The sequence below is a fragment of the Durio zibethinus genome, chromosome 24 (genome assembly GCF_047325235.1).
Source record: "Durio zibethinus cultivar Kanyao isolate XHJ-2024 chromosome 24, ASM4732523v1, whole genome shotgun sequence".
NCBI classification, from domain to species: domain Eukaryota; kingdom Viridiplantae; phylum Streptophyta; class Magnoliopsida; order Malvales; family Malvaceae; genus Durio; species Durio zibethinus.
In genome coordinates this window covers 2,336,198-2,363,740 of record NC_143185.1, presented here as the reverse complement: position 1 = coordinate 2,363,740, position 27,543 = coordinate 2,336,198, and the positions used below count along the sequence as shown (strand labels likewise).

At 29.3% G+C, this 27,543-nt stretch overlaps 3 protein-coding genes and 1 pseudogene across 4 annotated transcripts; 2 read left to right on the top strand and 2 right to left on the bottom strand.

The window, feature by feature from the left end:
* Window positions 1-3,780: 3,780 nt before the first annotated feature.
* LOC111316659 (protein transport protein SEC13 homolog B pseudogene) lies at window positions 3,781-5,734 on the bottom strand (annotated as a pseudogene). Its single transcript, XR_016333350.1, has 2 exons — window positions 5,595-5,734; window positions 3,781-4,932 (listed from the first exon to the last, which is right to left on the bottom strand). The product of XR_016333350.1 is annotated as a protein transport protein SEC13 homolog B pseudogene (transcript).
* A 7,519-nt stretch (window positions 5,735-13,253) lies between these two features.
* Window positions 13,254-18,516, top strand: LOC111316658 (alpha-mannosidase 2). Its single transcript, XM_022918719.2, has 4 exons — window positions 13,254-13,880; window positions 14,599-14,748; window positions 14,968-15,000; window positions 15,344-18,516. Exons 1-4 carry the CDS (start codon window positions 13,305-13,307, stop codon window positions 18,077-18,079), a joined length of 3,495 nt encoding a protein of 1,164 aa, XP_022774454.2. The 5' UTR covers window positions 13,254-13,304; the 3' UTR covers window positions 18,080-18,516.
* Window positions 18,517-23,057: 4,541 nt separating this feature from the next.
* On the top strand, window positions 23,058-26,433 carry LOC111315951 (Major facilitator superfamily protein). The gene is made up of 4 exons (XM_089753612.1): window positions 23,058-24,208; window positions 24,445-24,662; window positions 24,910-25,421; window positions 25,503-26,433. Exons 1-4 carry the CDS (start codon window positions 24,154-24,156, stop codon window positions 26,335-26,337), a joined length of 1,620 nt encoding a protein of 539 aa, XP_089609738.1. The 5' UTR covers window positions 23,058-24,153; the 3' UTR covers window positions 26,338-26,433.
* A 281-nt stretch (window positions 26,434-26,714) lies between these two features.
* LOC111316657 (metalloendoproteinase 3-MMP-like) lies at window positions 26,715-27,453 on the bottom strand. Its single transcript, XM_022918718.2, has one exon. It carries the CDS (start codon window positions 27,397-27,399, stop codon window positions 26,851-26,853), a length of 549 nt encoding a protein of 182 aa, XP_022774453.2. The 5' UTR covers window positions 27,400-27,453; the 3' UTR covers window positions 26,715-26,850.
* Between the last annotated feature and the right edge of the window lie 90 nt (window positions 27,454-27,543).

Genomic DNA, 27,543 nt, shown 5'->3' with positions numbered 1-27,543 from the left:
AAAAAAATTTTAAAGAGTATTTATGGGATGCAAATAGAAGCACCATATTCATTTTTTGTTAGGTCAACTGGAAATTGAGAAAAAGACCATTTATTTTGCGTTAATTACATATATATACAACATATCTTTTAATTATAAAAAATTCGTCAGTATTAAAAGTATATTATTTAAAAAAAAAAGGTTAGAGTGCATTTGGGATGAAGAATTTTGAAATTTTGAAGAAATTTTTATGAAAGTATTTTAAAATACATCATTTTAAAATCCTAGCATTTGTAATTATTTTGTTTGGGTGATTTTTTTTTTTAAATTAGTCTAATGAAATTTGGTGAGATAAAAAATAATTAAAAAAGAAAAATAATGATATCAAAGATGAAAAAAAAAATGTATATGTAAAATAAAATATGTAATATAAATATTATTAGATTTGTAAAAATATACAGGTATTATTAATAATATAAAAAATAAAAATATTAGAGTTAAGTAAAATAATATTTATTTATTTTTAGTTTTGTATTTTATTGTGGGCAATTGTGCAATAAAGAAAGAGAAATTTTAAAAAACTATTTATTTAGATGGAATTTCGAGAGGGCATTTGAAACTATCAAATTTCTTCTTGAAATTCCACTGAAATTTTGAAATTCTTTTTTGTTTTTACTCAAAAAAGTAATTGTATTTATGAACTTTTGAAAATTTTAATTAAAATAAAATCCTTTTCCAAACCCTTATAGTGTGTTTGAATGACGAATTTTAAAAAAATCGGAGAAATTTGAAATGAATGCATTTTAAAATGTTAGTATTTATAATTATTTTGTTTGGATAATATTTATGAGAAAAAAATTTAGTTTATTAGAATTTGATAAGATAAAAAACAATTATAAAAAAAATAATGATATTAAAAATAAAAAATCTATATGAATAAATAAAAATGCAATATGGGTATCATTAGATTTGTAAAAATATATAAATACTAGTAATAATATAAAAAATAAAAAAAATATATTCGAGTTAAATAAAATTATATTTATTTTTTTATTTTGTATTTTATAGTGAGTCATGTGCTATAAAGAAATGAAAAATTGGAAAGAAATTTGAAAAACCACATCTTGAAATTTTGCATAAATTTTGAAATCCTTTTTTATTTTTATCCAAATAAATAAATTTATTTTTAGACTTTAAAAAACTTTGATTGAAATGAAATTTCTCCTCCAAATATCCCATCCCAACACACTCTTGATAGCATTTGGTATAAAGTAATCATTCCAATAACCATGGTAATTTACATTTTATGATTAAATCATTGTATTTAGTAAACATTCGGTAATACTACATTATGGTAATTTTGAATCATCGAAAGTGATCAAATTACTGTTTTGAAAGGTAATTTACTTCTCATCCAAAAAGGTTGAAAATTTTTATCATCAAAGTAAAGTGATTGTAAAATTTACAATAATCAATATTACTCATTTAATATATGAATTAAAATTTTACTTTATTTTAAAATTGTAATTATTTTATATTATAATTTTTTATATTTTAAAATTAATATTCATTGTAATAAATTAATTTTTTTTTGTATTTTTACTTTTTTAATAGTTTATATATTAGATAATTTTTTTTATAAATTTAATTGATTAGTTTTATTTTTTATTCAAATGTTTTCTTTACATAATTTATATATAAAAATTAGTTTATCTATCAATAAAATATATTTTTTAATTCAATTAGATTTTATTATAAAATAAAGAAAAATATTACTAATATTTTACAAATTATTATCTTTAAACAACATTAAAATCATTAATTTATGTAATATTATAATATATATGATTATTTTTGTACTTTTAAACAAAATAAAATTAGATTTTTAATAATACCAAACTCAATAATATTTAATTTCTAAAAATTAATGATTATTAATTAAATAAAATAATTTCAAATTTTGACTGATAATATCACTTTGATAATAAAATTATCTTGATAATTACATTACCGTGGTTATATTGCAAGAGGTACCAAACGCTACCTTAATGTGAAAGCTTTCATATCAAAATAAATTGCAAGTCTTATAAAAAACTTATATTCTTCTTCTCTCAATAAATCACATCTCCCAAAAAGTAGGACAATAAACAAGTGGGATGGTGAATGTGGCTCTCATGATTTCTCTCAGCAAAGGCTCGGAACCACAACCCCCTTATGCTAAACTGCAACTTTGCCACAACATTATTAAATTTGGATCGAATGAAATTGTATATTTTTATTAATTTTTATATTTTTTTAAAATTTTATAAAAATAGAATAATTATTTTTTATTTAAATTTATTTAAATATATTAAAAATTATATTAAAATAATATATAAAAATAAAAAAATTAATAAACCAAATAAAATCAAACTAATAAAATTCAATTTAAATGAGATTAATTTTAAAAAAATTAATTTAAATTCAAATTAAATTTTAAAAATTTATAATATTATATATTATCTAAAAAATCGAATTAAATTCGATATTAATAATTCAGGTGAAGACTTCATCGTGATGTTAACACTGCGACAATGGCCTGACATAGACTTGAGTCGGGACTTGGGATTCTCCTTTTGCTGCCAAAATATTGGCGAAATCCTCGATGATGATCGGAAACCACCTGTCATTTTCGAAATAAAGATCCAAGTTGGCATCTCTTATCAATCCATCTAAATGGTAGTTTGAACAAGACATTAAATCTACTAATGTAGCCCACTTATTCAACTCTATTAGGCGTCACCAATGACTTCGGAGTTTGTGCAAGTGCAACAACTTTCCTAAAGCTTAATTTTATTCAAACTAATGATATAAATAATTTATTAATATTTATAAATTATTTAAATTCATTCTAATAAAATTTAAATTTTATTAAATTATTATCAAGTTGAATTTGAATTCAAAAAATTTAATTTATTGATCAAATAAAATTCAAATAATTTTATATTTAACTCAAGTAACTCATAAATTTAAATGAATTTTTATATTTCAATATATTTTAATTAATAAAATATGTTATATTTGAATTTAAATTTAAATACAAATAATTAAATTTTTATTAAATATAAGAATCGAATTTATTTTTATATATTAATCAAACATAATCGAACGATCTCGAGTAATTCAATTTTTTTCTCAAATCAAACTCGAACTAAAAATACATTCGATCGAGTTCGAATTGAATTTTAAACTTCGAATTTAAAATTAAACTCAAACTCAAACTTAATATTATATTAACTCAAATTTAATCAATTATATTCTTAATGCAAATCATAATAGTTCCCAATAAACAAAAACAAATCAACAATCCAAAATTTATCTCAGTTCATATATACAATTATTCTTAAGAAATATCATTCAAAATATTTCGAATTCAAATTTTAATACTTTTAATTTTTTTTTTTTTTTAAGCTACGAACTTTCATATAAAAATAATAAAAAATATAATGTCCAAGTATATCAAAAGATCACCCCCCTGCTCCAGATGGCTAAGGCTGAATGGTGTTCTGCAAAAGCATCATTCCAACACGCCACAACATCAGAATCTAGGACTGTCAAGGGGTTTAATATAGAAGCTTGCTAGCACCATCATTTTAATAGGAAACCCATGATAAAGCTAACCCAGCACAACAACATGACTGATAAGCCTCGATTTAAGTGAAGCTGTGGTTGCTTAAAGTGTAAATATCTGAAACAAAAGCATACTAGGATAGCAAGTATTGAAATTGAAGCTTTCTAACAAATAAAATAGGGTTAGAAAGATATGACAAGGTATAAAATTTCATTGGAGGGAAATGTTATAAGATTAATCAACCATCCTTTCTTAGACCTCAGCATTTTACAAGAACAAATAACAACCATCCAACGGAATCGAAGTATTCAATCAAAAATCAATGCAAAATACTGATAACAGACTGGCGGACTTGAAGCTGACAAGTAAAACGACTGTAGAGAGCTAAGAGAGAAAATTTTGAACTTCATGGCTCAACAGTACTCACTTGTTGCCACTCACCATCAACTGCTTCTTTCCACAATGTTACATTGTTATTTCCATCGGCAACAGACAATAAGTTTCCAGTTAGAGACCAGGACACCCTCCAAACTGGGGTCTTGAAATCCTTCAAAACCTTACCCTCCCATTGTTCCCCTTCTTTACGGCAAGTCCATATAACAACTTTGCCATCCTGAGAAGCGCTTGCAATGGTGGATTTTGGAAGCCCCAAGTTGGGAGCCCAAGCAACATCCCTCACCCAGTCAGTGTGCATCTGGAGGGAAGGGAAGCAGTCCATCTTCCAAGTCCCATTATACAGCTTCCACACTTTCACGGAATTGTCACATCCGCCAGAAGCCAGCTTCTGGACAGGATCCAGTAGACCAGATCCGACTAAAGCACCTGGTGCAATTGATGGTGCCCACGAAACTGAGGTTACTCCAACAGGGTGAGCTTGGTCTATCCTGGTGGTATCCCAAACACCATCAGAACTAGCGGTAAAGACCGAGATATTCCCATCAGACGATCCACAGGCCAAACAGAGGCCAAGCTCATGGGGTGCCCATGCAATGGAGTTCACAGATGACTTATGATCATTAAAAACATAAGCCTGAAGCCACTCATTTGGATTACCTTCCTTCCAGATTATTACCTGGCCATCGTAAGAACAGGATGCAAGGACTGATCCAAACTTGGGATGTGCCCAAGCAACCTCCCAAACAGGTCCTTTATGGCCATGTAGAACGGCAAGTTGCTGTGAACCAGAGCTGGTTATACCAATGATCTTAATGGTAGTATCAGACGAAGCAGTTGCCAACCGTTTTCCATAATAATCCATGGCGACATCATGAACCATGTCCTCATGACCCGTCTCAATTTTCTGTGCAGGCATCTTTTGAACTCCAATTGGTAGCTTCTTATATCTTTAAATTTCAATATAAAAAGTCATATCAATTATACATTGATCAATTATATTGACACCACCCAAGTCATTCAAAGTAATTCTCAAACTTCTTTACATGCAATAGCAATCTGATATATAACATTGTTAGCATTTCTACCAAATCAGAAATCACTCAGGCTACTTGCTTTTCATTTCAGCAAAAGAACATTTTTGATACATAAACAAACAATATTTTTCAAGAATTAAAAGTTAAAACATTTAACTCTCTTTAATAACAAACTGCACAATTTGGCTTCATAGCAACATTGAAGATGCAACAAATGATACTCATCTAGAAAGAAATTATAATCCCCAAAAAAAAAGAAAATCTAAAAATTCATAGGGAAAGATACAAAAATCTAAGAGAAACTCACCAAACAAAATCAATCCCAGAAATTATAACAGTAAAAAGATCATATTTTAAAAGAACCCATTTAACTTTACAGCATAATAAACTCAAAAGAAAAAACCCAGACTCGAAAATTCGAAAATTCTTTTCATCAAGATCTTCAGCCAACAAACTATGAATCTAAATCAAACTTAAATTACCATAAACAAAACAGATCTGAAGATCATTAAAATACGTTTGAGAAACAGCAAAATGGATGAAAATTAAAGAATAAAATAAGAAATTTCAAGTACCTGATAGAAAGAAAGGAAGATTGTGGAGTTTTGTAACGGCTAGGCAAGAGATCAGCTCTGAAATTATGAAATTTTGACCGAAAGAAAAAAGTGGAGATCTAGTAATCTACATTGTACATACCTTTTTTGGGGCCGTTTTGTTTGGACGCGTGGATTGTCGTTTGACCCAAACAGTGGTAAGAGTTAGCTTAAGCTAATCCACCAAAGATTTTTTTTTTTCATTTATTGTTGATAAAACTTATAAATTTGTCTTAAGTCAATGATAGAAAAATTACAAATGTTAAAATTTGAATCATATAATTTAATTTTTATAAATTTTTTTAATTAAAAGTTGTCGCAATCTAACGATAAAGTAAAAAAGATACAAAAATTATAATTTAAATTATAAATTTATTAAATATCACTTCTTAAAAGTGTTTGTATGAAATAATTAAATTAAGTCATAAAATATTTTAATCAAGATAATTCTTAAATTCATAAATTATCTCTATGGCAAAGAAAAATTTTTAATTTTATATTAATTTATTTTATTCAATTTTATACGAATTTGATTTAATTTTATATTAATTTATTTGATTTAACAATTAAAATTTTATATTAAATTTAATAATAATATCAAATTTCGTGGAACTATATGATTAAGATGTAACTTTAACTTATAAATAAAACTTTCAATAAAAAAATTGTATTCCAAAATATATAAAGATAAATAAAAATGAGAAGAGTCCTAATTAATCTAAATTCAATAGTTACTTATGAAGCTTTTTTCTTTTTTTTTTTATGTAAGAGTAATTTAAAATCTTTATTTTTTTTATAGGGTTAGTTTTAAATTTATTTCTCTTAATAGAACTAGAAAAGTGCCCCTGATTTGTTACAAGTAAAATTTTTTATTTTGTCATCTTTATTTATCACCTTTTTTTATAAAATTTATTTAATTAAAAAATAAAAAATTAAAAGATAAAATTGGGAATGAAATGTGAATATCTTAATTGGTTTTTTTTCATAAAATTTACCTAATAAAAGAATAAATAAAAAAATTGAACAAGTAAAAGATGGAGAAAAGGAAAAAAAATAGAAAAATTAAAAAAAAAACTTATAAAGGGTTTTACATTGACACTTCATATTGAATTTAAAATATTAATTTCTTAAATTAAGATAATATAATTTTATTAATATAATACATATAAACGCATAAAATTAAATAATAATATATATTTTTATATACACCTCAAAATAATTAGGGGCAAAGTACCTTAAATATGCTTTAGACTCGATCTTTTTTAAAAAGAACTCAACTTGTCTCAAGTTACTTTCGATTAAAAAAATCATCTTTTATTAGATCAAGATGGATAAAAAATCGTTGGATATTGATTATTTTAGTATTTTTATCAATTGACATATTTTATTACAAAATTTATGTAATTAAAAAATATAAAAAAATTGAAAAGAAAAAAAAAAGCAAATGAGGTGCAATGTCAACAATATAATTAGGTTTTTTACACAAATTACTTTTATAAAAAAGATAAAAAAAAAAAAAAACTCATCGGGGTGTTATGTGAATACCCCAATTAAGTGGGGACCTATCGGATATAAATTGTTTTGCTATTTCTATTTATTGACTTATTTGATTTCAAATTTTATTTAATTAAAAAAATGAAAGAAAAAAAAAAAGCAAATTGAGGTGCCAAATGGAGGGATACATAGTTTTCTTTTGACAAATTTTATTTAAATTAAAAATAAAAAATAAAAACAAAAAAGTTAAAAAAGAGAAAAAAAAAAACATAAGGTGGCATGTCAAGACCTTAACGTGGAGTTAAAAAAAAAAAAAGGTCAATTTTATATTTATATATAAATATAACACGTTTTATTAAATTAAGATATTAAATAATACCTTTATTAATATAAAAGAGATATATTAAAATAAAATTAAATGATTAATTAAAAATATAAGTTAATATATATAGTTAAAACAAAACAAAATACTATAAATTTGTCTTTGACTCAATATTGATTTTTGAAAAAAAATTCTTAATTCGATCTCAAATTAAAAAGCTTACCTGTCGGATTCATACAAATCAAAATTTAACAAATATGGGTTGTTTTGTTTTTCATACCTCAATTTATATTTTTATAAAAAAAATTACTTATTTGTTTTTTGATTGTAAATTATTTGATTAAAAAATTTTAAAACTAGAATGTTAGCACTTGCACACATATCTTGGTTTTTTAAATAAAATAACTAATTAAAAAATAAAAGAAGAAAAAATAAAAATAAAAAAAAGTAAAAAAGAAAAAAAGTAGAGTTACCACATGACATAGAAATGATTAGTTTTTCTAATATTATTTTTTTAAATCATCAAATTGAAAAAAGGAAAAAATAAAAAAAAGAATAAATAGATTTTTAATCAATAATATCAAATGGATCTCACATTAAAAATTTAAAATATTAAAAAAATAAAAATATTAAAAATATTAAAAAAAATAAAATATTTAAAAAAGAGAAAAAAGAAAAAGTAAAGCGAAAAAATATTAGAAAAAGAAAAAATAACTTGACAAGTGGTATACTCTAGCATTAAGTTGGCGAGACAAAAACCTTTTAAAATTTTTTACGAAAAATATTTATTTAATTTATAAAATTTAAAAATAAAAATACGCAACACATCCTCCTAAAAAATTTTAGCTAAACAAAAAGGAAAAAGAAAAAGAAAATGGGTTAAAAAAGAATTTAAAATCTAAAAAATATTTATTAAATATATAAAAACAAAAATAAAAAAAAATATATAAATATGTGACATACTTTGGTGTTAAATTAGTCTCATACAAAATGAGTCAAAATAAAAAATATATTTATTAAAAAAAATTTAAAAAGTAAATTTAAAATGAAAGAAATTTTTGGTATAAAGTGGATTCCACCCAAAAAAATCAAAATCTTAAAAAAATTATTAAATATTAAAAATTGAAAAAATATAAAAACAAAAGTTTAAAGAGCAAAAAAAAAAAAAAAAGCATAAAAAAAGGGAAGCGAATAAGTGCCGCGTAGCACAACTCAGATAGGCTATACATAGAAAAATTAAAAAATTAAAAGTTTCAAAAAAAAATTAAAATATTTTAGAAGGACAAAAATTTAATAAGTATTACATAACACCTGAGATGAGTTTCATACAAGAATAAAATTTATTTAATGAATGGGTTTTTGGAAAAGAAAAAATTGAAAAAAAATAGAAAAAAGAAAAAAATTTAATACAATGAATCCACAAAAAAATTAAAATATTTATAAATATATTTATAAATATTTTAAAAAATTGAAAAACAATAAAAAATTAAAAAGAATGAGGTTGTTTCAAGTGGCACAATATAGAAAGGGGAAGGGGATTCATACATTAGTAATTTTAAATGTATGTATTAGTTTTAGAATACTTTGAAGAGCCTCAACAGAAATAAGTATTATATGAAAAATAAATATTAATTTTATTTCTTGTTGATCGTTTCCCTTTGCAATTTCACTACTTTTGACTTCTGATGTGATCCTCATGGACTCTATGGTTATATTTTTATGTTTTAAGTTTTTTACTTAAGTGAAATCAACTCTCACGTCTCCTAATTTCCTTTCAACGATTCAACTATTCTCACAATTTCCTTTCAACCATTTACCCTATTCTCTACTTTCACTTACTAAGTATAAGAGTAATTGTTTTCAGGTATGATTACATGGTTACAAATCTTAATGTCAAACACTCATATATGGTTTCAACTGTTTCCTTTATTCTCATTCCCATTTTTAACTTATAACATGAATGGTAAACTGAATGCAGTAAAAAATCTGAAGTTCCAAATTTAATTACCCTGCTGTAGATGCATGTAATAAAATTTCTTAAATGCAAGTATTTCAAAAAATTATATTTCCTTTGCTTTGAACTTTAACCATGCATGAAAAGCCCCAAAATCAAAGTTCTAACTAATATTCACATCAAACCAACCAAATCTTAAACTTTTACATTTGATCAAATTTAATATGTTTAAAAAGAACTATAACACTTCTCAATATGGACAAGCTAATAAGATCATATGTCCAAAATGCATAGACACAACACAATTATTAAAACTCAACACAATCAAAATTTTGAACTTTATATCTAACCAAAGCAGTATATATTTGTAAATTAGAAAATGTAAAACATGAAAATAAATCTATTAGGACCTTAATCTTTTTTTATTACATTATCTCATCAGGATTGAATTATTCAAACATTAATAAATAAGTTAGCTGAAAACAGTAAAGTCGGTCATAATTGAAAAATCAAGTTGCATTTAATTTAGGAAGCAACCTTTAATGGTTATGGATAGTCATGATCAAAATAATCTTCAATGTTTCATCGTTTTCTTTAAGTTGATTCCACCAAAAACACAAAAATCAAGTAGTTAACAGTTTTAGCTTCCAAATAAAGTTTGCAAACCATATCAATTTAAAAAATAATAATAAGAAAAAAAATTCAGCAAAAGAGTAAAGAAAAAAATCAAATCTTTCTTTAAAGGTCTTTAAGTCAGTTAGGGGGTAAATTAAGAAATTAAATAAATCATAAAACTTAACAATCATTCCTTCATATTACATAAAAATCATTCATTTCAAGTTATTAATTTAAATATAAAAAAAAAATGAAAAACAAAGAAACTTATACTAACACATCCTTATGGTGGTACATCTTGGAAACATGCACCTACAAAGATAAATAGTAAAAATATAAGAGAAAAAAAAAGATGAAAAGCTGTTTGAAAATCTAAATGGTTAAGGTTTTGGGTTCTTCGATACTTTTTCTAAGCTCTTATGTTTAAAAAAAAACAAAATATGAGGGTAGATGAGAAACAATGTTAAATCAAAACTTAAAATCTAAAATTCAGAACATTGCAAATTTGGGTAAGAAAATTTGAAAATTCTAACTTAGTTTTTGCATTTTATTAAGAAAAAAAAAGAAAATGATATGAAAAAAAATATCTTGTTTTGTAAAAAAGAAAAGAGAGAGTAATCATAGCAAAGAGAAAAGAAAAAACAAGTGAATGAGAAGTAAAGGCAGTTAAGAAATGACTAAAGGAATGATTAATATCGACAGAAAGGAAAAACTAGAGATAAAAAGGAATATGAAAAATGATAAAAAGATGAATTAAGAATTGATACAAGAAGAAAAAAAAAAGAAGGCTGAGGTGGATCGACTTTCCTTTCTTCAAACTCCAGAAAATTAATTGTATAAATATTTTAATCCTCAAATTAATATTATGTTAATATTTTATTAAATTTGATAATTTAAAATACGATTCGATAATATGATATAAATTTAATATAAATACAAGATAAAAATATGATATAATTTAAAATTTTAATAATAATTATATCTAGATTTAATAAAATAAAAAAAATATTTTATATTTTTATATCAATACAAATTATGATACATAATTTTCATATAAAATATGATACAAATATATAAATTTTAATATTTTATATAATATAAATACACGAATCATCAAATCTACATTCCATTCTTCTATCTCTTTACTTATGCGGGAGGGAAATCCAAATGCTTGGGCTAAGAAGCCAAAAAGCCTTTTCATTTTTTGAGATTTGCTTACTCCAATACAAATTTTTCATGAGTTAACACTAAAATTCAAAAAAAAAAAAAAAATCAAATCAACCCACTACTTGAAAAAAAGCATTATCCCACCTATAACAAGCAGCTATAATGCTTGTCCATCAATTATCCTCTCTTTTTTTAAAGATATGTTTAGTGGAAAATTTAATATTTTAAAATAATATTTTTATGCTCTCTTTCTTTGTTATATTAGAGAATATAGACTCTTTTTCTAAACCTAATATTCCATCCACTTTCCTTCTTGTTGTTCACAAACAAATCAATTGGTATTGCCATATCAATCAATATCAGAGAGCCATAGCTTTACAAAGCTTTCATAAAAAAAAAAAAAAATGGTTGTTACAGAGTTTGAGATTGGTGTGGTTGAGTCACCATTGCAGGTAGTGGATTATCGACAGAAGAACCACCCTTTCTTAGCTTTTGAAGGACAATCTTCAATCTGTTCTTTTCACTCTTGATGAGTTCCCTCACACACTGTGATGGCGGGAAGAACTTCGGATCCATGAATATGGATGAGTTCCTCACCAGCTTCTGGAATGTTGAGGAAAACCAAGCTGTCAACTCCAACAATAACAATGATCAGAATTAGGAGTGAAAAAAAATTGAAAAAACTGAAAATTAATTTAAAATCGTAATGTTTGGATTAATTCGGATTAAATTTTTTTATTCAATTTGAATTAAAATTATATATTAAATATATATATATATATATTAAATTTAGATTGAATTTCAGATTGAGATGTGAAAAAAAAAATAAATTGAATAAAATTATATATTTTTATTAATTTTGATATATTTTAATTTTTTATAAAATAAAAAATTATTTTATATATAAATCTATTTAAATATATTAAAAATTTTATTAAAATAATATATAAAAAACAAAAAAATTTAATTTTTAAAATTAATAAATTGAGCTAAACTAAATCAAATCAAACAAGTAAAATTTAGTTTAGAATGATTTTAAAAAAAAAATCAATTCATATTTATATCAGATTTTACAAATTTATAATATTATGTATTATTTAAAAATTGAATCAAATCTAATTTGAACTATTATCATTCTTAATCAAAACAATGGTACAAATAAACAAGTTAGTAGCCATGTTCATTTGTTTTTGAATGAAATTAGCAAGTCTGATTGAAGAGAGGAAAAGTGAATTGAGAGCAATTGAGACTTAAGAGAAAGAGAGAATGAATCTATTAAAATTTCTTATGAATGCAAAAGAGAAAGAAAAAGTAGTGAATGGAAGAGAAAAAAGAATGATGTAGAATAGAATGTTGAGATTGAGATTTGATAATTTATGTTATTGTGTCGTATTTTATATAAAAATAATATGTTATAATTTGTGTTTATATGAAAATATAAAATATAATTTTTTATTTTTATTAAATTTATTTATAATTTTTTTAAAATTTTAAATCGTGTTATTTTTATTTTTTATATCATTTTTATATCATATCATTATAAGATTAATTAATATAAATTTTTTTAAAAATAAAGTTTAAAAATATCTTAAATAGGTAATTAAGATTAATGATTACCTGGCTTAGAAAAACACTCATTAGTGGATCTAAATCATTTACGGGCAATAAAAAAAATCTAGAGTTAAATTCTCTCTTCCAAAAAAAAAAAAAATCTAGAATAGATTTTCTCTTAAAAAATCTAAAATTAAGTATTTTATATCTTACTATTTTACTATTTATTTTATTTTTATATTAAATTTTTATTTAAATATTTTGTTAGCTTTCATATTAGTATTGTGATTTACAGCTAGATTGTTAGGTTGGAATAAAATAGTTTCCCAAAATAACATTGGAATAACACGAATCACTGTCTTTACTTTTATTACAAATTTTCGTGTTGGGTCCACTTGTAAGAAAAAAAACTCACAAATGTCCAGAAATTTCTGAGATCATGAAGTCTTCACCAAACCACAAGTTGGTAATTTTGTTATTTTTTTTTAAATGAAAAACAAAATCCTTATAGAAGTTAGATCCCATCAGAACAGAGGGTACTCTGTTTTGGAGAAGAAAAAAACAGAGGAAGTAGCAGAAAATCCCAAAAATGCCCTTATCCTCCTACCTTAGCAACACCCGCCGTGGCGGAGGATGGGCCAAGTCGTTACTTCCATCTTCATCAGCCACCGTCAAATCAACCCCAAAAGCCCATACGGCTCGAAAGTCACGCAAACGGACGGCTTTGATCAACTTCCTCTTCACTAACTTCTTCACCATAGCTCTTTCTCTTTCCCTTCTCTTCTTCCTCCTTACTCTCCTTCTCTACGGAATACCCAAACCCTTTTCCTCCCACTTCAAGCCCCGATCCATGACCAGAAGGCTCACGACCCGGAAACCACTAACCCGAAAGCCACCCAGCTGGAATCCGAACCAGGACGGTGCCGTAGTAGATATAACCACCAAACAATTATATGATAAGATTGAGTTTTTGGATAAACCTGGAGGGGCTTGGACACAAGGGTGGAAAGTCAGTTATAGAGGAGATGAATGGGATAGTGAAAAGTTGAAGGTTTTTGTGGTACCTCATTCTCATAATGATCCTGGGTGGAAGTTCACTGTGGAAGAGTATTATGAGAGGCAGTCAAGGCATATACTGGATACTATTGTTGATACTTTATCAAAGGTGATTTTCTTTTTTTTTTTTTGGGGGGGGGGGGGGTTTGGGATGTTAATTCTTAATGGGTTTTTGTTAAGATGGGGTGAAATGGTTGAATAAAGTTGGAATTTGCATTGGGATTTGGCTTTTGAGCTTGATTTTTTTTTTTTTTTTGTTGATATTTAGTGTTGAATAATGTTTAAATTTTGATTGGGATTTGATTTTGAAGCTATCTATTTTTTTTCCCTCTTTTTCTTTGATATTTAATGTTGATTGAAGTTAGAGTTTTGTTTGGGATTTGGTTTTTGAGGTTGGTAGTATTTTGTTGATCAATGGTGCTGAAGTCAGGTGTCCTGAATGAAATACTGTGAATTTTTTTTTATCTTTCCTTTACATAGAAATGGAATTCCTGTTATCCTTCTGACTCCTTTGGAAGCTAAATTTTGATGGTTTTTTGGAGTAATTACTGAAGTAGATTGGTGGTTTTCTGTTATGGTGTTTCGTTTTTGGAAGTTAATTTTTGGATTGTGCTGAAATGGTTAAAAGTAGTGATAATTTTTATTTACATTTGGTTTTTTATCTTTTTCTGGACTATATATGTTACACGAAGGTGATTTTTGCGCAATTAGACTTAATTATTTCTGTTAAATTGAAGAGAAACAAGAAATTGGTAACTTTTTTTCTTATTAAAAAATAATGTCAGCCTGTTAAATTTTGCTGAAGGTTGTTTCAATTGTATTTGCAGGATAAGAGGAGGAAGTTCATATGGGAAGAGATGTCATATTTGGAAAGGTGGTGGAGAGATGCCTCAGACGATAAAAGGGAATCTTTCTCAAATTTGGTGAAGAATGGGCAGTTAGAAATAGTAGGAGGTGGCTGGGTGATGAATGATGAGGTATGCCCATAAGCTTATTAATTACTTGAAATTCATGCATATTGGTTGGGGGCTTAGAACATTGTTTTCTTTTTGCATTATTCTTTCATTCTTTCTTTTTTCTTTTCTTTTCTTTTTGGTCATTTTCGCCCTGAACATAGGATTAGACTTCAATATATCTTTTTCAGGTTTTGAGGTTTTGATTTTGGCTAAACAACTTTTTTTTTTTTCTTGATGCAGGCAAATTCACATTATTTTGCCATAATCGAGCAGGTATACCTTAAACCCTGTTTTGGTGTGTTGATGTCTTGTGATTTTGTGTGCATTGCCATTAATTGTGATCCATGATGTCATGTGCCAAAATGTGAACTTGTCATATATTTTTGGATTCTCACTTGAAAAGATGCCAGACTTGTGGGAGTACACATCCTCAAAAACCAGGATTTACTTGTGCATTTGTCAAATTTAATACATGACTTTGTGTTTTGCTTCACTATCTTCTTTAAATTTACATCAATGATCAACAAGTTATCTTTTTTTCATAGTTTTCTATCCTCAAAAATTCTTTAAAGCCTTGTGTTTTTGCATTGAATTTTTTTTATATTTGTATAAGCAGATAACTGAGGGAAATATGTGGCTGAATGATACTATTGGGTTTGTTCCAAAAAATTCTTGGGCAATAGATCCATTTGGTTACTCGCCTACCATGGCTTATCTCTTCCGTCGAATGGGCTTTGAGAATATGCTTATTCAAAGGACCCATTACGAGCTGAAGAAGGAACTTGCTTGGAATAAAAATTTGGAATACATCTGGCGTCAGAGCTGGGATGCTGAGGAAACTACTGACATTTTTGTGCATATGATGCCATTCTATTCATATGATATTCCACATACTTGTGGACCAGAGCCTGCTATTTGTTGTCAGTTTGATTTTGCTCGTACACATGGCTTCTTTTATGAATTCTGCCCGTGGGGAAAACATCCTGTAGAGACTACCCAGGAAAATGTGCAGGAGAGGGCACTAAAACTACTTGATCAATATAGGAAGAAGTCAACCCTATACAGGACAAATACACTTCTTGTACCTCTTGGAGATGATTTCCGCTATGTCAGCATTGATGAAGCAGAAGCTCAGTTTAGAAATTATCAAACGATATTTGATTACATCAACTCTAATCCCAGTTTAAATGCAGAAGCAAATTTTGGTACTTTGGATGACTATTTCCAGACCCTTCGGGAGGAGGCTGACAGAATAAACTATTCCCTTCCTAGGGAAATCGGCTCTGGTCAATTTGGAGGTTTTCCTTCTTTATCAGGTGACTTCTTTACTTATGCTGATAGGCAGCAGGATTATTGGAGTGGTTATTATGTGTCAAGACCTTTCTTCAAAGCTGTTGATCGGGTACTAGAGCAAACGCTTCGTGCATCAGAAATGTTGATGGCATTCTTACTTGGTTATTGCCAGAGAGCACAATGTGAAAAGTTGCCAACGGGCTATGCTTATAAGTTGACAGCTGCAAGGAGGAATTTAGCTCTTTTCCAGCATCATGATGGGGTGACTGGAACTGCTAAAGATCATGTTGTTCTGGATTACGGAACTCGGATGCACACTTCTTTACAGGACCTGCAAATTTTCATGTCTAAAGCAATTGAAGTATTGCTCGGAATTCGCCAAGAGAAGTCAGATCAGACCCCTGCCCAGTTTGATCCTGAACAGATGAGATCTAAATATGATGCTCTGCCTGTGCATAGAGCAATCAGTGCTCGGGAAGGAACTGTACAGTCAGTTGTACTCTTTAATCCTCTTGAGCAAACAAGAGAAGAGGTTGTGATGGTAGTTGTTAACAGACCAGAAGTTACTGTTTTGGACTCAAACTGGACATGCGTTCAAAGCCAGGTTTCTCCTGAATTGCAGCATGACAAAAGCAAGATTTTTACGGGCAGGCATCGCATCCACTGGAAAGCTTCTGTTCCTGCCTTGGGTTTGCAGACATATTATGTTGCCAATGGCTTTGTTGGGTGTGACAAAGCTAAACCAGCAAAACTCAAATTCTTCTCAAACTTGAGTTCAATTCAGTGCCCTACACCATATGCTTGCTCCAACATAGAAGGAGATGTGGTTGAAATTGAGAATGAGCATCAAACTCTCACCTTTGATGTCAAGCATGGTTTGTTGCAAAAGGTAATACACAAAAATGGTCCCCAAAATGTTGTGGCTGAAGAGATAGGTCTTTACTCTAGTTCAGGAGGTGCATACCTATTCTTACCTGATGGTGATGCTCCGCCTATAATTCAGTCTGGTGGGCATCTGGTTATCTCTGAGGGTCCCTTGATGCAGGAGGTGTACTCGTATCCAATGACCGAATGGGAGAAAACTCCCATCTCCCATAGTACTCGTATTTACAATGGAGGCAATACAATACAGGAGTTTCTGATTGAGAAGGAATATCATGTTGAGCTTCTTGGCAAGGATTTTAATAACAGAGAATTAATTGTTAGGTATAAGACAGATATTGATAACAAAAGAATTTTCTACTCTGACTTGAATGGCTTTCAGATGAGTCGGAGAGAAACATACGACAAGATTCCGTTGCAGGGAAATTACTACCCAATGCCCTCTCTTGCATTCATGCAAGGGTCAAATGGCCAGCGGTTTTCTGTTCATTCTCGACAGTCATTGGGTGCAGCAAGCCTTCAAGAGGGGTGGCTAGAGATTATGCTTGATCGTCGTTTGGTGAAAGATGATGGGCGTGGTCTTGGGCAAGGAGTGATGGACAATCGTGTCATGAATGTTGTTTTCCACATCCTGATGGAATCCAACATTTCTTCATCTTCAAATCCCATTTCCAGCCCTTTTCCTTTGAGTCCATCTCTTCTCTCTCATTGTGCTAGTGCTCACTTGAATTATCCCTTACATGCATTCATTGCCAAGAAGCCACAAGAAATTTCTGTGCAGACACACATGAGATCCTTTTCTCCATTAGCTGCTCCCTTACCATGTGATCTGCATATTGTGAGTTTCAAGGTCCCCCGACCATCAAAATATTCACAGCAGCAGCTTGGAGACCCTAGGTTTGTTTTAATGTTGCATAGGCGAAAATGGGATTCTTCTTACTGCCGGAAGGCCAGATCTCAATGTACAAGTGTGGCTGATGAACCTGTAAATCTATTCAACATGTTCAAGGGTCTTGCAGTGCTGAATGCAAGAGCAACTTCTTTAAATCTTCTGCACGAGGACCCGGAGATGCTAGGGTACACAGAGCAGTTTGGTGATGTTGCTCAAGAAGGACGTGTAATTATTCCTCCTATGGAAATACAAACATACAAGTTGGAATTGAGGCCACACCAGTAAATGCAGAGGGCTGATTTAACTATTACTTTCCTACAGATACTGATTGGATGGAGTTAGTAGCAAAGGAAAGCAGATCTTGTATCCTACTATCAACACAATTATGATTAGTGGTGCTTGACTGTGGGCTTTTATCTCATGGGATATCTGATCAAGTCAAGAAACTCAAAGATTGTCATAAAGTAAAGAGTTTCGGTGGAAGTGTGTGGCTTGGGAATGAGTGATTTAGTGAAATGGTAAGAGGTTACCTTCATCGAATTACCATAGAAAGATATGAGGATAGCTTTTGTTTTGTGTACAATTAGTATTATTAATTGAACGCTGAGAAATTCATTTTTCAGAATTCTTCTCAGGGAACTGAGATTTGTGTTAACCCTTCTGGTTCTATGGTTGGACCATAATCAACTTCAAATTTTGCTTATATAATTTTCTTTTATGAAGATTGTTTCTCATGAATGAAAGTTTAAGAATCAAGCATGTGCTAGCATTAGTGCTGTTAGTTCCAAATGCATAGGAAGTTGCAGAGAAAGTGCTTTTCGTGCTTGCTATTTTGAGAATGGTACTTAATGCATTTTGTCCATTTCCTCGTTTCTTTTCCTCTAATCACCTGAAATTGGTGTGTACTTGGATTCAACTTTTAGAGGAATGGGATTCCTTGATTCCGTTGATGGAATATGCTATGTTGATTTGTTCTTCAAGGAATGTTTTTGTATGTGAACAAATAGCATAGTCAGTTAGGGCATGTTCCCAAGAAACCTGAGTTTGTCAAAGTTCTGTGTTTGTTATTTGTGGACCCATAGATTTTCAAACCTTCTAAAGATCACAACTTAGAAACAAGCAAGCAAAGTTTTTCGAGCCCCTGGATGCAATTGCCATTGCCATCTTATTTCAGTCAAGAAAACAGCAGCTCCATGTTCCAAAAGGATCAAACTAAATGCATATATAAAAGCAGCAGCCAGTTTGGATCAAAGCAATCAGAAAAATTATCTCGTCAAGTTTTTGCATTATGACTTTGAAATTTTCTAAACTACAATTTGATAATTGAATATCTTAAATCACAGAGTTTGAAATGGTCTTACCATATGCAAAGGAAAATTTTTCCTCAAATTTTTTTTTTTAATTTTTCAATTTTTGAAGATATCCATGGGTACCTTAATAATACATGTGGATCCACCCCTGAGGACTGCCATGGGAAGAGCCTCGTGGAACCTTCATCTCGTCCTGCAATAGAGATGCAAACCAAAACTCAAACATTTCTTCATGTTCATTGTAGATTTTAGCCATTAAAATTACATTATATCAAACCATACAAGACATTTAGAAGGTAGGAAAAGTACCAAGGATGGTAACACTAACTCCAAGCTTCGCATTGTGGTCTCCATCAGCCAGTGAAGCAAAGCTAATCAGCCTTAGGCGATCTATGTACTGATGTTCAGAACATTTGCCTCCTTACCAGAACTTCAACATCATCCAAGATGAATCACAGCACATTTGCAGTTTGGTGAGACATGGGTTGGATGATTGATGGGCTAAAACCTAAGACTCCTGATCAATTTTGGGCTATAAATCTCAGCCAACACAAGAACAATAAAGCAACATTTTCAACATTTTCTTATTATTTTTTTTAATACAGTCAAGATATGTTTGAAATTTTTTTTCTAAACTATCCTAAATGCTTTTTATCACATCATAGTGCATTTAAAATTTTACTTCCGAATATTTTTTTTACAAAGATCAAACTTTAATTGATAAGGAAAAAATATATAATTAAATGATATTTTTCCTAGTTTTATTTTATGTATTTAAAGCAATCAAAGTCCCAAAATTGGAACTAAATTGATTAAGGGTATCAATTAGTGAAGATAAGAAAGGAAAATTCAAGATTGCAATATAGTACTCAAGGACAAAATGATATAGCTTTTTAACTTAAGAATTGCCTTCTTTGCAGAGGCAAAATAAAAAGGTTATGAAATTTTCTGAAAGCCTATTATGTGTAGATTTTAGATTCTGATTCATGTATCTTTGGAAGAGATCCTCCTGTTGGATTTGATGCCAATTACAAGGGTGAAATGAAATCACTTTTGCTTGGCAATCCTTATTCATGCACAAATGAGCATAATATATATATATATATGATAAAAAGGAGGTCTATCGATATTGAATATTATTTTTTAAAGATAAAAATATGAATAAATTGAATTAGTTGATGCTAAAATATATATTTTAATTATCCATAACATTAAAACAAAATGAAATTATATCCTTCACCAAAGGCCCAATTTTCATCAACACAACCATCATTACCATTCACTAGGCAAGGCAAGAAAATCCAAATGCATTGGCTAAAGTAAACATCAGAAACATATACAGTTTTTGTCTAGAAATCTTGTGGGGTTTGCCAATTTTTGCTTCTAACACATACAATGCTTGCCATCAGCCCTATGATTAGATTACAAGTCCTTTTTCAAATTTCAATTCACCCAAGAAAACATGGAACTTCTATAATATGATACACATGGAATGAACTTCCACTCTTTTGGGTAACCAAAATTTTATTGAAGTTTGAAAGTTTCCAACAGGGATCAATTCATCTTCCTAAACATGCTCAACAAACCAGCAAGACCTGTTTCTTCTCTCTCATTATCTGCAACAGCTAGATGCCTCAAAAAGATTGATCTTTAAGTGAATGTCTTTGGTTTCTCTATGTATATCCTTAATTTCAAGTCACAATAATGAATACTTAACTTTTGCATGGTACTGAATGAAGAAATTAAGGCTGAGAGGCAGATTGGTTTCATAACATCCTGGAGAACCTAACATTTCCTGACAATATTCTTGGGAATTTTCCAAGCTGAATACATGGTAAGACAATTCCCATATTGCTTTTGTAAAGGAAGTTTTAGTTGTAAACGTTGAAATTTGAATATCAAATCTATTATATATCATTTTTTTAATATAATTATATGAATAAATTAGATTAAACATGGAATTCGCATTTTTTCATTATTTAAGTACTGAGTTTCCATGATTGTTTATATAATCTATGTGAGAACACTCTTGTTTGCCTTGGCCCATATGTGATTCTTGTATTGTTCTTTGATCGCTTCTTCTTAATCCAGCTAATTTGGTTGGCTTTGGTTGAATGAGATTTGAGCCTGGTAAAACAATTTTCTTGTTCAATATATGTAGCTAATACTTTTGAAATCCGAATTTTTTTTTATAAAAGAAATCGTAACTTAATAACTTGATGTAAGAGAAAAGATTGTAAGCTATTTTATTTTTATGTTATGTAATGCGAGATGTCTAATTGTTTTAAAATATTAAATAATATTGTATGTTTTAGTACGAAGTGATCCTTAAAAAATTCATAGTGATTTATACATGGAAATGAAATTATCTTGTTTGGTGAGTATTTAGTGATCTAATGTGATAGTGATTTTGAATCATCGAGTGTATCAGATTACTATAGTGAAATATAATTTAATTTTTATATAAAATAATAAAAATTTTTTATTATTAAAATAAAGTGATATGTAAAATTAATAATAATCAATAACACCTATTTAACATGTGAATTGAAAATTTATTTTTCCTTAAAATTGTATTATTTTATATTATAATTTTTTTATTTTCGAATTAATGTTCGTAACAAATTTAAAAATAATTTGTGCATTTTATTTTTTAATGTTTTATATATAATAAAATATTTAACTTTTTTTTATTTTGGTTTTAATCGATTAATTTTAATTTCAAATACAAATATTTTTATACACAATTTATATTATAAAAATTAAATTATCTAATAAATAAATATATTTATTAATTTAAGAATTTAATCATAGTTTATTATAAAATAAATAATTATTATCATATATTCCAAATTATTTTTTTTAAACAATATTAAAATTATAATTTGTATAATTATTATAATATGCATGATTATTTTCATACTTTTAAATAAAATAATATTTAATTTTTAATAGTATTAAACACGGTTATGTTTAACTTCTATGAATTAATAATTGTTAACAAAAAAAAAAAACTTTAAATCACAAATGATAATATCATTTTGGTAATAAAATCATCTTTGAAAATGATATCAAACATAACCTAACAATTTACAACACGATATGATAACAAGATACGAAGAAAAAGTACAAAAATAATACGGTTTAAAACTTTAAAAAAATCATAAATAAATTTAATAAAATAAAAAAATTATATTTTATATTTTTATGTCGACATAAATTATAATACGTAATTTTTAAGTGTTTTGTCATTAAAAGTAACAACTTTAAACTTTGCTTTGCAGCGGATAAGATTAGATAAAGTATATTTGCTATGCCATGGTTGAGATATTAGGATTTTCCTATTTATGCCAAACAATAAATTTTAGTTTCAAATTTTAAAATAAAATGATTTTCACAATTTTATTGATAAAAGAAAGAGTAATTTAATTCATTATGTGTTTCATCAAGCAATCAAATTTTAAGTTTGATTATTTTGAAGAAACTCAGTTTTTTTTCCTTGGTCTCTTTTATTTTGATATAATTTTTTGTTATAAAAAAATATAAAATTTAACAAATAACTTATTTACCCTTGAATTATTTCATATCAAAAGCAAATACATTGAGACAAAAAAAAAAAAAAAAAAGATAATTGTTGGTCACAGTTAAATTTGAGGTTGTTGGTGAATTAATCTTGACTCCATCCAAAAAAACAAAGTAAATTCAGTTATACCGATTACATAAGTTTGTTTGTGTAATTCTTGTTCAATGGATTTTGAGTTCATGAGAAATTTCAATTATCTAAAACTAATCATTTTTAAACTGAACAAAAAAATTTTAAATTGAATCAGAACTCTTCAGCCTTTAAAATTATATTTGAACTATAACTCTTAAATGCATTAAACTCAGTCAAAGTAAAATACTCTAATAACATACATGACCAGGACTCTTGTTTATTTTATGTTATTGCCTATTCTTCAGATTCAGTTGTGTTGGTTTCCAGGGTTCTGATTGAATCCAAAGATATCTGATACTGAAAGCATTATCTGACTGAATCCTATATCTCACTTTCCAAATGACAAAACCAAATCATGTCTGATAAAAACTACAGCAGCATAATATTTGCAAATAATCCAAGAGTATGCCATGTAGCAGAAAGTGGGGGAGGTTAATGGGGTTTTTGCCATAACTTTCATTGACCATTTGCTTTGTTTTTTTTGGTCCAAGTGGTGATGGTACCCTAAAGCAAAGTGATATCCATCTCATTAAACCACTGAAATTTTCCAAAGTGAAGTGATTCATATCGGTCTCTGCAAAACTTGCCAAAAAAGATCAGATTGGTCATCTTTTTTTATTGATATCTGCTTGATTTTTGAAAATAGGCTGATTTGCTTCTGCTTCAGGTGGAGAATCTTATCAGCTAGCACTCAATGTTTTGTGCCTCTGTTCATGCTTGGGATTTAAGGTAATGAATTTTCCAACAAATACAATCTGAGAAAAAAAAATTGCCGGTGTTTTTCAGCTATGGAAATTTTTTTATGATTTGTCATGAATACGATGATTCAGTTAAACAGTTGCAAATGCACAACTTTTGATGAACTTTGCTTTTATGTATTTTTGATGCGTAATCTTTTAGTATTAGTTTTGAACGTAACGTACAGATTAGAAAGTTAGAAACGCAAACAATTTTTTGTTAAGAAATGGTTTTTTTTAAACAGTTTTCAGATTGTTGTTTATTAACACAAGCAATCCTGTTGGGGGAGATTGCTTTTAGTGACTATCTACTGTGTTAGTGTGCCATTACTCAACAAAAATAAATGTCTTTTCTAGCTTTCTTTAAGGAAAAGAGGAGCCTACAACTACAAGACTGCAATTAATGAAGAAGAATTAGTGTCCTGTAGAAAAGACTGAAAATTATTTAGAGTGAAACCAGCAGTATCTGACTCAAGTTAGCAGTCCCTGACCTCTGACTAGATACAGCAGCCTATTGGGTCTGTTTTGGTCACTTCTTTTGCTCTTATAATCTCATAACCATTCTCATTTCACTCAGCAGATTGTTTTCTCATTAACATGGCTGGAGGAGGAAGAGCTCAAGGACTTAGCAGGTCATGTATTCTTCTTATTGGTAACTATTCTATCATCTTTTTTTTTTTATGCTTTCTGTCAACTTGAGCTAGCTACCATTGATTTCTGTATGAAAAAACTTGTTTCTTCTCAGGGCTTTAGGGTACCCAATTATCAGCAAAATTTTGAAACTTCCATTCTAAATCAACAGTCCCTCAATGACAATTTCATTTTTTGTTTTTGAATGACCAAAATTTAAGTAAATTAAGATTTGCATTTCTTTGTTTTATTTGATAGTGATTGCCGGCATGGAGAGGTTTGCGTTCAAGGGGGTGGCATCCAATTTGGTTACATATCTAACAGATGTTGTGAAGATGAGCAATTCTTCTGCAGCCAAGACAGTTAACAGTTGGTGTGGATTCACTTCAATGTTGCCACTGCTGGTGGCACCCCTCGCTGACTCATTTTGGGATAGGTATTCAACCATTTTGACCTCATCTTTCCTCTATGTTTTGGTGAGTCACTCTTCCTTGTTCTCATTTGAGGTTTTGCATGTCATGAAAAATGCATTTTCAAGAACCTTGGATAGTGTATTTTCAGAATCATATTTGCATGTTTGGCAAAGGGATCACCACTAAGCACAAAAGATGTTGTACCCTGAGTCATCACCACTAATTCTGTCAGATAAATCACATCGGTTCCTTGTAAATTTGAGTATTCTGATTTTTTTTTTTTAATTTTTATTATTTTTTATAATTTAAGGGCCTTGGAGCAGTAGCATCAACAGCTTTGCTATGGACATGGACTCCTCCAAGCAACACAAGCTCCTCTGCATTCCTGTTTTGGTCCCTCTGTTTGATTTCATTAGGCCAAGGTGCATATAACCCATCTTTGCAAGCCTTTGGAGCTGACCAACTGGACCATGATGAGGAATTGCCTTGTAGCAAAGATGACAAAAGCTCTAAGAAAAAGAGTTTATTTTTCCAATGGTGGTATTTTGGTGTTTGTAGTGGCAGCCTCCTAGGTGTCATACTTATGTCCTACATCCAAGATACCTTTGGTTGGGTTCTAGGATTTGCCATCCCCATGTTTGCAATGGTTATGTCAATTGCATTTTTCGCATGTGGTAACCAGATTTATGCACATAAACCAGATAGAAACATCGATAGTAAGCCCTTTCCGAACATACTAGAAGTCATCAAAGTGACAGCATCAAAATTAATCAATGGAAGAATCACCTTGCCAAATGATAAATCTGATGTGGTTGAGCTGGAGTAAGTTTTCTTACTGGATTTTGAGGATGCTTAAAATTGAAATGTGCATGAATTCTGATGGTAATTCTTACTTGTTTATAGGCTTCAAGAGAAACCTCTTTGTGATCGCAAGCTGAGCAGCAATGAGGGCTCGCATGGGAATCTGAAAAATGATACTTACCTGCTTGAAAATGCAAAAATAGTAATCAGGCTTTTGCCAATGTGGGCAATGCTTCTAATGTTTGCAGTAATTTTCCAACAGCCTGCTACATTTTTTACTAAACAAGGCATGACAATGAAGAGGAACATTGGCAGGAACTTCAAGATCCCACCAGCAACACTACAAAGTGCTATTACATTGTCTATAATCCTCTTGATGCCTTTATATGATAAAGTTTTGATCCCAATCACCCAGATGGTTACTCGTAATAAAAAAGGTATTACCGTAATGCAGAGGATGGGAGTTGGTATGTTTCTTTCCATCATTGCTATGATCATAGCTGCAGTTGTTGAAATGAAGAGGCTTGAGATCAGCAGGAACATAGGTGCCCTAGAATCCGAAACAGTGCCCCTAAGCATCTTTTGGTTGCTTCCTCAGTATGTTCTTCTAGGCATTTCAGACATTTTCACTGTTGTTGGGATGCAAGAGTTCTTCTACAATGAAGTTCCTGTCAGGATGAGAGCAATGGGGTTCGCGCTATATACTAGTGTTTTCGGGGTGGGAAGTTTCACGAGTGCCTTGATGATTTCAGTTATTGAAGCCTTGACAAGTTCAGGAGGAAGACAAAGCTGGTTCTCTGATGACATGAGGGAAGATGGACTTGACAAATACTACTGGCTTTTAGCCATAGCAAGTGCATTGAGCTTACTGTTGTATACAATTCTGTGCAAATGCTATAAAAGTAGGAGTGAATTGGAGAATGGCAACTGTAAATAAGCTCTTTCGATTTTGATCAGTTTGATACAGTTTTCTTGCAATGATTTCTGTTGATGTAAATATTAATGACATTTAATTTGGTTTTGTTTTGCCTCATATGACATGGATATTCTACACTTCGGACTGTCTTTTCTCTTTACGAAGAATATTTATTCCAAAGACTTGTTTGAGCCATCGATCTTATACTTTATGAAATCAAATTACTCAGCCTCATATGACTGATTTTGTGTTTGACGTGTCCATACAAATTGAGAAATGATGATTTTTTAATTTGGTATGTGTTTGATACCGGAAAAAAAAAAGATATAGATATATGAATTGTCTTAGAAGAATATATAGGACACAAATTTTATTTCAGAAATTATGCATACCTTGCATGGAAACTAACTTAAAGCCTCCATATTTGCTTACATATCACTCTCTTATTCTAGTCTTTTAACTGTTCTAAATCACTTATTTAATATGCTTATGATATTATGAAACTTGCATAGGTTTCAATGAAGCAAAGTCTTGCTAGTAGCTGTATAAAGCCCGTAAACCATTAATATCTTCTTGGCCAAGGTTCGTTTTAGTAGTTCCAAGTTGAATTGTTGGATACATGACGGCATTTTGATCCCAACTATGATCAAGGCCGAGATTATGTCCTATTTCATGCACAGCTACTGATTCCAGGTCCATTTGGTTAGCTGCAGGATTAAAGCTCCAATTCTCATCCGCATCATAGTGAAACCTCCCATCTTCTAGTGCAAAAGCATGAGCTATTACGTTTCCAAGAGGGCCATCAAAAGGATAACCATCCCCATGATCATATCGGTAAAACCCGATACTGATATCGTCTCTGCTGCCTTGTGCTACCTGCTGGAACCTGAATGGAGAAACAGCTGCCCATTTCTGGAATGCCCGAGCAATCATGGGACTTAGTTCTTGAACACCAAACAACTGGACACCAGGTAGGAAATTATGGGTGAGTTGGTATCTAGTCCATTTGGGATACCCTGGGAAAAAGGAATAGCCAGCAACCAAGTGAAATATGCCATAATTATGGCTATGTACAGTTCCCATAGTGCCATTAGACGTTCGGTTCCGGATTATATCAGGGACACCACATCTAGGGGTCCTTATATCATTTGTGAAGACTTGTATTTAAAATATTATTCATTTTAATTCGAAAATCTTATAATTTTATCTCATAAAAAACGTTTTTAA